At 60.8% G+C, this 8,786-nt stretch overlaps 1 protein-coding gene across 1 annotated transcript; it reads left to right on the forward strand.

Moving 5' to 3' along the window:
* Positions 1–647: 647 nt before the first annotated feature.
* Positions 648–3,267, forward strand: SP9 (Sp9 transcription factor; the record flags this gene model as incomplete). Its single annotated transcript, XM_082001385.1, has 2 exons — positions 648–1,823; positions 1,909–3,267. The coding sequence occupies exons 1-2, from the start codon at positions 1,059–1,061 to the stop codon at positions 3,265–3,267; spliced, it is 2,124 nt and encodes a 707-aa protein (XP_081857511.1). The 5' UTR covers positions 648–1,058.
* Between the last annotated feature and the right edge of the window lie 5,519 nt (positions 3,268–8,786).

Below are 8,786 nucleotides of genomic sequence, written 5' to 3' on the forward strand. Positions count from 1 at the left end.
GAGGCTCATTCCAGCAGCGCCCAGCACTGCCAGGAGGGAGCAAGCCCGCTGCCATCAGGAGCAGCACTCCTTCCACGGGTTTACGCGTGGCTTGGAAAAACGTGCTGCAGGCTGCGAATCTGGCTTTCAAAGTACGTTGCTGGGGACGACTCTGTCAAATTAAAATCCCCTCTCCTAAGCGACGGTCGTGCCATATGCCCCTCGGCCCCCCTCCCGCCCCGGTACGAGGGCAAAGGGACGCCTGTCGGTTCCCCGCCTTTGGGTGTTTTGGCGCTTTATATAACTGAAAAGCCTCCCCAGTCCCTTTGGCACAGAAAGTAAGAAATACGTTGTGTCCGGAATCTCTTCCAGTATTTCGCAAAGCAAAACAAAATAACTAACGTGTTTTCACGAAAAGTCACGAGGCGCTGCTAGGTCGGTTGCATCCGACACGGACAGCTGCCCAGCGGCCCGTCAAGGAAGCGAAGGGCCCGTTGAATAAAGGGAAATGCGGGCAGGGTTTACTGGGCGCGGGGACGGCAGGCGACGGGGCGAGCCGCGGGGGATCTAACACCTCCCGCGCCGTTGGCAGGCGGCGGCGTCAGGCCTGACACCGGCCCTGCGCCGAGGCCGACCCCCGCTCGCGACTCCTGCCCTCTGCGGCTTCGCGCCGCTCCCCCCGCAGCCAGCCGGTGCCGGGGCGGGCTCGCCCGGGCCGCAGGTCTCCCGGCCGCGGGCGGCGGGAGCGGCAGCCCGGCCGGGCCGCCGGGGCTCCTGGTTAATTGCGACGCGACCGCCGCAGTCCGGAGCGGGGAGTTCTCTCCCCGCGCGCTGACTGGCACGCGCCCCGAGCCCCGGCGCCCGCACCTCCGCGCAGCCTGATTGGCTGCCGGCCCGCTCCGGCCCGCTCCGCCCGCGCCCTCATTGGGCGAGCGCCGCCGCCAGCGGTACTTCAAAGCGGGCGCTGCCCGCACTTAGGCAGAGTTTAGCCCCGCCGCGCCGGAGTGTCCTTAGTGCCGCCGGGCAGCGCGGGGCGCACACCGAACGCCGGCCCCCTCCGCCCAGCCCAGGGACGTGCTATGGCTACGTCTATCCTCGGGGTAAGTCGGCACCGCGCCCGTCCTCGCGGCTTCTCGGCAGCGGCCGCGCTGCCCGCTGGAAGAAGAAAAAAAAAAAAAAAGAAGAAAAAAACCCTCAAACAAAACCAAAAAACTGTTGGTGCGGCTGCCCCTCGCGCAAATGGCGCTGCCCCGCGGGCGAGGGGTGATCCCGGACCGCCTCGGGGGACTGCGCTGCGGGGTTCCCACCGGGTCGTTCGCAAAGAGTGTAGTCTGAAAACTGGCTTGGCCGGAGGGAAGTCGAGCTGCTTGCGCTTCGTTTTGTTCTCTAGTTCTGTGTGTGGCTTTGGGGTTTTTTTGTTGTTGTTGTTTTGGTTTGGTTTGGTTTTGTTTTTTTGTGTTAACTCGAAGCGCTACGTAAATTTCCAAAGATTTTCGCTGGCTCGGCTTTGCGAGCGGCGCTGCTCGGAAGGCTCCGCGCCCCGCTTTGCTGTCCTGCCCTCTCATTGCTCCGCCGCTCTTGCTCGGTGGCTCCCGGAGACGCCCCATTTCGTTCCCACGGGATTGTCTTTTTTTTTTTCTGTCGGTTTAACGGCGGCCGGCTCGAACAGCCCGGCGCTGCGCGGGGCGTCCCGAGCCGCCTTCTCGGAACACGCGTGTCGCTCGTCCCCCGCCGGGATCCGCTTCCGATGTAAATCTCTCCGACCGGTCCCCGGCGGAAAACGAATTGTGCCGAGCGGGGCAGGGCTGGAGCCTTCCTCCGAAATCGGAGAAAACTTTTCCGCGGTGCCGCTCGTCGCGCCGCGGTTCCACCCGCGCCGCCGCGTCCCCGCGGGTGGAGGCTGACGGGCCGGCTTTGTCTCTCCCTCAGGAAGAGCCGAGATTTGGAACGACCCCCCTGGCCATGCTGGCCGCCACCTGCAACAAGATCGGCAACACCAGCCCCCTGACCACCCTGCCCGAGTCCAGCGCCTTCGCCAAGGGGGGCTTCCACCCCTGGAAACGCTCCACCTCCAGCTGCAACCTGGGCTCCAGCCTCTCGGGCTTCACGGTGGCGACGAGCAGGGGCTCCAGCGGACTGGCCAGCGGCACGGGCACGGCCAACAGCGCCTTCTGCCTGGCCTCCACCTCGCCCACCTCGTCGGCCTTCAGCAGCGACTACGGCGGCCTCTTCTCCAACTCGGCGGCGGCGGCGGGCGTCTCCCCGCAGGAGCCCGGCGGGCAGTCGGCCTTCATCTCCAAAGTGCACAGCTCGGCGGCCGAGAGCCTCTACCCGCGGGTGGGCATGGCGCACCCCTACGAGTCCTGGTACAAGTCGGGCTTCCACTCCACACTCTCGGCGGGCGAGGTGGCCAACGGGGCGGCCTCCTCCTGGTGGGACGTGCACACCAACCCGGGCTCCTGGCTGGAGGTGCAGAACCCGGCGGGGGGGCTGCAGAGCTCGCTGCACTCGGGCGCCCCCCAGGCCTCGCTGCACTCCCAGCTGGGCACCTACAACCCCGACTTCAGCTCCCTCACCCACTCCGCCTTCAGCTCCACCGGCCTGGGCTCCACGGCCGCCTCGCACCTGCTCTCCACCAGCCAGCACCTGCTCACCCAGGAGGGCTTCAAGCCCGTGCTGCCCTCCTACACGGACTCCAGCGCGGCGGTGGCGGCGGCCAGCGCCATGATCTCGGGCGCCGCCGCCGCCGCGGCCGCCGGGGGCGGCTCGGCCCGCTCCGCCCGCCGCTACTCGGGCCGCGCCACCTGCGACTGCCCCAACTGCCAGGAGGCCGAGCGGCTGGGGCCGGCGGGGGCCAGCCTGCGGCGCAAGGGGCTGCACAGCTGCCACATCCCCGGCTGCGGCAAGGTGTACGGCAAGACCTCGCACCTGAAGGCGCACCTGCGCTGGCACACGGGCGAGCGGCCCTTCGTCTGCAACTGGCTCTTCTGCGGCAAGCGCTTCACCCGCTCCGACGAGCTGCAGCGGCACCTGCGGACTCACACGGGCGAGAAGCGCTTCGCCTGCCCCGTCTGCAACAAGCGCTTCATGCGCAGCGACCACCTGAGCAAACACATCAAAACGCACAACGGGGGCGGCGGGGGCAAAAAGGGCAGCGACAGCGACACGGACGCCAGCAACCTGGAGACGCCGCGCTCCGAGTCCCCCGACCTCATCCTGCACGAGGGGGTGGGCGCCGCCGCCCGCGGACCGGGCAAGGAACCTACGGCGGGGCCCGGCGACTCCTAGGGGCAGCCCGGCCCGGCCCGGCACCGCCGCGGGCCCCCGGCAGCCGCCCGGACTCTGCCCCGCGCCGGCCGGGGGGACGCGGGCCGCCCCGCCGCGGAGGGCGCCGGGGCCGCAAGCGGTGGCGGCGCCGGGGCGGCCCGCCCCGCCCGGTACCGAGTGACACTTTCTTCCGTTTCCTTTCTCTCTTTCTGTTGGAAGGAAAGCATCCTAAGAGAGGCTTAAGGTGAGAAATCCAACCGCAAGCCCGAGGCGGTCCCTCCGTATCTCGTGAACATCTGTATAAATAGAGTTCAAAAAAGAGCGGAAAAAAACCCACAAACAACAACAAGAAAACCAGATCGTGTTCGCTTATTTTCTTGTAAATGTTGATCTGATAGGGGGCTTGGGGGGGTCCTTTTTTTTAATTGGTGAATTCCTGAAATTCAGGGAGGTTTTGGGGGCTTGGTTTTATTTTTTCTATTATTATTATTTTAAATTTCTGATGCACTTTGTGGAAGTCAGTATATATGTAAAAGATATTTAAAATGTTGAGTTAACATTTCACTCAAACACGCGTAAGTTAAGGTCTCTTAAAGAAATTAAATGCGTTTATCTGTATGGAAAAAAAAAATCTTGACATATTTTCATTTTGGTATTATTAAAGGACTCTGAACAATATACTCGCGGGTTTGTCCTTCTTCGTGCTCCCCTCCTTCCCCCCCCAGGGCTCAGGTTTTTAGTGGGACCCCTCGCACCCCTCCCGGTTCTCCTTACAGTGACCATGACTGAACACAGGGCAGGCAGCGGTACCCGGGCGGGGAAGGGACCGGCCCCCGAGCCAGCCGCGCTCCGGGCGCTCCTCTTAGGCCGCCTTAGTTTTGGTTTATTAAAAAAAAAAAAAAACAAACCAACCAAAAAAACCCAACACACACAACCCCAAACCAAACAAATTTAAACCTAGTCCGAGCCCGGCTACACCAGCCGGGAACCACGCCGAGCCCTCAGCGCCTTTGGTGAAACCGGCTCCGAAAATCGAGCGTAAACCGAACTGTGCTGAGGAAGTATTTATTTAATTTTAAAAGCCTTTAGCGCCACAAGGCTGCCTCGCCTGGGAGGTGATCTCGAGGGAATAAATCGCTAGAGTCAATACTCCGGAAAAGACATTTCATGCCTAAATGAAAATCTTGTTAAATGTTATTAATTTTGACTTAGAGCACAGAGCAGCCCCCTGTGCCTTGTATTCCCTTATTAGGGATTCATGTCTTATCAAATATCTAATTAATCTCCTAGACATCATTTGTTCTGGCCAACTTTATCTCAGCTGGTCCACGGGGAAAACTCCGAATATTCTCGATGACAAAGCTCCCTTGAAGATCCTTTTAATTGTCCAAATTAACTGCACCAAATTTGCATGTCAAACGGTAAAGGGCAACCTGAGATAAAATGTAAACGTTTTAAAAGCCCCAAACTAAGCACTTGATTTGATAACTAGGCTTTTTAATGTTATGGAAGACAACTGCTCCTTTCCTTTTCAAAGACAGTTGATCTATGCAAATAGTGAATTGGAAATGCTTATGTCCCCATGCAGTCAAATGGTCCTTGCATGTTATTTGAATATCAGTGGCTCTGCTATTGAAAAGGTTCAAGGATGCTCTCTGACTTCTTTGTGATTACTCAGTGCAGCGTCTTATTCTGAAGAAAAAAAACTCGGGAATAATTAAAGGCTGGGCTAAGGCCTGGGAACACATTTGGGACAGGAATCTCATTTAGACAGGCTCTTTCAAAATAAGGCACAGTTAAATTGACCAGAAGGCAATTATTGAAATGAAAATTATTTTCACTCCCTTTGTCTCCTGACCACCAACCTAACAGCCACAGTATTTTTTTTAAAGGCAAATTGTTAAATGAGATAATTGTGTTATTAACAAAAAAAAAAAAAAAGGGGGGGGGTGAAGGAAAAAAAAGTTAATTTAGTCTGCCCGGTACAGATTGGAGAAATACAAATATTTTAATCCTCCATAAAACGGGGAATGCAAATAACATCGGGAAACGGATTCTTGCTGTCGGCCACCAACTGGAATAAAGACGTTGCATTAAAGAAAATACGTATGCCGTGAATACTAATAACCGCCTCCCACCTCCTCCGCGCCGCTATCGCACAAAAGCGACCGGGCAGCCCCGCCGCCGCCTCTGCCCCGGGCCGCGGAAGGAAGGAAGCCTCCCGGGAGGCGGGCTGCCGGCAGCTCCCTCCCCGGGAGCCGCTCCGGAACGGCCGAAGGCATCCCGGCAAGGACTCCCGGCGGGCAGGGGAGCGGGCGAGGCGAGAGGGAAAACAAACCGGGGGCTGGCGCGGCGGGCGGCGGCTGCCCTGCCTGCCGGGGGGTGCACCCGCGCGGGGCGCTGGGCAGAAGTCAGCTTTGTTTTCGATTTATAATAAAACACATCAAAGGAGACCATCCAGGTCCAGTTTCTGCCAGGCCGGGGTTACAATTCTCAGCTCAGTGATCAAGGACCTCTTTGCCGTTGCCTTTGCCCCTTCGGGTCAGAAAACGTCCATCACTTACAGACTCCCCAGGAACGAAGAAGGGAGCAGCGCTGGGCCGCAGAGCCGGTTCGTTTAACCGGGAGAATAGAAAGCATGTCACCTTTTTAGAAATAAATGACACCATTCTTTCGTACATGTTGGCGATAATTACATGGTCTGGGGAACTTTTACACAAAGAAAAACTAAAGAACAGACGGTGTGAGAACCGAAAAATAAATCTGATTTCACTCTTTGCATCCGTAGCTCAGCAGCACCTCTCCAGCGGGAGGAGGCTAACCCGAGAGCAGAAGGGCCCCGGGAAGGAGAGGGATGCCCTCTGGAGCTCCGGCGGGGAGGGAGGCAGAGGGGGCAGCCGGGCTCCCCGGCGCCCGGCCCCGCTCGCCCCGGGCCTGCCTGTCCAGCTCCCGCCCGCGCCCCGCTCCAGCTGCCGCTTCCCGCCGGCAGCGGCCTCACGCCAGCTCCTCCGGCCCGTTAAATCGCGGCTACCGACCAGCCGGCGACAGCAACCACCGACCGACGGGGAAAGGTAAAATGCCAGGAGAAATGATTTACTAACTGTCATTCGATCGCTGGGTCCCCGGCTGGCAGGAAGCGTGTCCCCTGCCCCCCGCGGCGAATTACAGCCCTAACGGCTCGTTTTACACTTAAAAGGTAACATTACTGGTTGTGTTCTAATGAGATAATACATAAACACCCGATCCCGGGCCCGGACAGTTTCTTAATTGCGTCTTTCAATTCAAATGGAAACTTTATCTGCGGGAGCTGTAATTTATTTGCAGCCATTATCTGTCCGCCACCATCCCCGCCCGCCCCTCCCGCGCGCGGATGAAGGGGATCCGACAGCAGGCCCGCCCCTCTGGGTAATTGGTGCACTCAGTGTTTGTTTTAAGTGAGAATAATTTAGCTACAAATTTCCTCAAGGAATAACGTTCTTCACATGTTAAAAGAAAAAAAAAAAACCACCACAAAAACGAACCGGCACAACCGGGACCGAGAACCGGGGTTGGCGATCGCGCCCGGCGGCGCCCCAGCGCGGGGCCGCGCGCGGCGGTTCCTGGGCGCCACCTAGCGGCCCGCGAGCAGGCGGCAGGCGTGCTCGGGGGCGCGGCCGGAGCCCGCCGCGGGGGCCGGGCGGTGGCGAGAAGCCGGCGGGGAGGGGGGGGAGGCGGCGGCTCGGGGTGGGGGGCGGCGGGGCCGGGCCCCGGGGAGCGGGCGGGCGGGCTGAGGTGAGCTGCCGCGGGAGACGCCAGGGGCGGGCTGGGCCCGCGGCGGCGCGCACCCACCTGAGGGGGAGACCGGCGGGGGCGCGGCGGGGTGGCCGGCTCGTCTCTGCAGCTCCTCCGGGGCCGTCGCCTGACGGGCCGGGCGGGCTCTTAACAATTAACCCCGGCACCCCGCCGCGGGTGGGTCACCGCTCCCCGCCCACCGCGCGGCTTCGCGGGCCGGCCCCGCACCTGCGGCCCCGAGGGGGGGCGGGCGCGGCTCCCGGCGGGCACAGTCGGCGGGCACTGGGCGCGGCCCCGCCGCCGCCTTCGCGCCGGTGTTTCAACACAAGCGGCAGCAGCGCCTGTTTCCGAGACGCGCTAATTGCTACTTGGATGGCAGGGCGCGGGGTGCTTGTCCGTTCCCTGGTACAAAGTCGGTTGCTAGAAAATTTGAAATTGCCTTTCAGCCTAAAGCTGCCTTACCTGAATGTCATAATTACAGTAATTATGTACATCCAAATTACATGCTAATTAAATTAGAATCAAATCGTTCTAAATCGAAATCAAATGAGGTAGCGAGAATTAATCAATGACAACATAAATAGAGAGCTTCCTTCAGGGATATTTATTGTAACGATCCAAGCGGGAACCTGATCTGGAAGTCACCTGTTTGCTTTCGGAACAGGAACAATTTAGGGCTCAGCATTCGTTTTTCAGGCGATCTGTCCCGCGGGGCGGCAGAGCTGAAGGGCGGCCCGCCCGGCCCCTCGCCCGCGGACGGAGGCTCCCCGCCGCCCGCCTCCAGGCGAAGCCCGGGCCGCCGCGAGGGCCGCTCCACGGGGCCGACGGGAGCGGGAGCGGGAACCCCCCCTGCCCCGGCCCGCCGGGGCCGCACGGTCGTTAGAGCAGCCCGCCCGCGGGGAGCCGCCGGCCCTTCCTCGGCTCTAACTTCGCCCCCTCCGGCCCCAAGGAACCTCTTCTTCCCCGTCCCCCCGCGGAGGGCTGCGCCGCCGCGCCCCGTCCCTTCCCGCCGGGCTGAGGGAGCCACCTCACGGCGCCGAGGTGCCCGGCCGCGCAGCCCCGCCGTGCGGCGGAGGGTTAACCCCGCTCCGTGTCTTTTAAGGGGAAAAAAAAAAAAAACAACCAGACGCTCTTACCGTCATCCATGAGCCGACAGCACCTCCTACAGGGCCCCGCGCGCTCTGCCGAGCAGCCGCGCCGAAGGCCCGGGGCGGCGGCACCGCTCTGCGGGTGAGGCCGTGGGGGCTCCCACCCACCCGGGCCCCGCGGCGCTCGCCCTGCTCCTGCCACTCGCGCTGCGAACCCACCGCCCTCTCCCGGCGCTGTCAGGCCGGCGCTGGTGCAGGACGCCCGTCCCCTCCGCGGCCGCCCGGTCCGACGCTGCGGGCGGCTCCTCGGGCCGGCGCGACAGACGGGCCTGGGGAAAGCAGCGGGAGCAGCGAGCCCCCTCCTCCAAAGCAGCACCGACCTCCCCCGCGGCTGTCAGGGCTGCGCTGGAAGCAGGAAAGGAGTCGCAAGGACGCGTGTTTTGTTTCAAAGCTCTTCAACAGGTAGCTTTCGGGACAGACGCATCCGAAATGCAGTTACTCGTCTGGTTTAATTTTCATTCACAGTAGCCATTCCTCACAATAAATCCATGCCATTTGCCGGTCTTTTCCCATGCAAAAAGGCAAAGTGTACATAGCATATACAGTTTAACGACATGCAAACAAATAAAACACAGAGCCCACAAAAATGCCTCGAACATTTGGCAGCTGCCAAGCTGTCCG

Source organism: Phaethon aethereus (genome assembly GCF_964289735.1).
Source record: "Phaethon aethereus genome assembly, chromosome: 6".
Taxonomy (NCBI): domain Eukaryota; kingdom Metazoa; phylum Chordata; class Aves; order Phaethontiformes; family Phaethontidae; genus Phaethon; species Phaethon aethereus.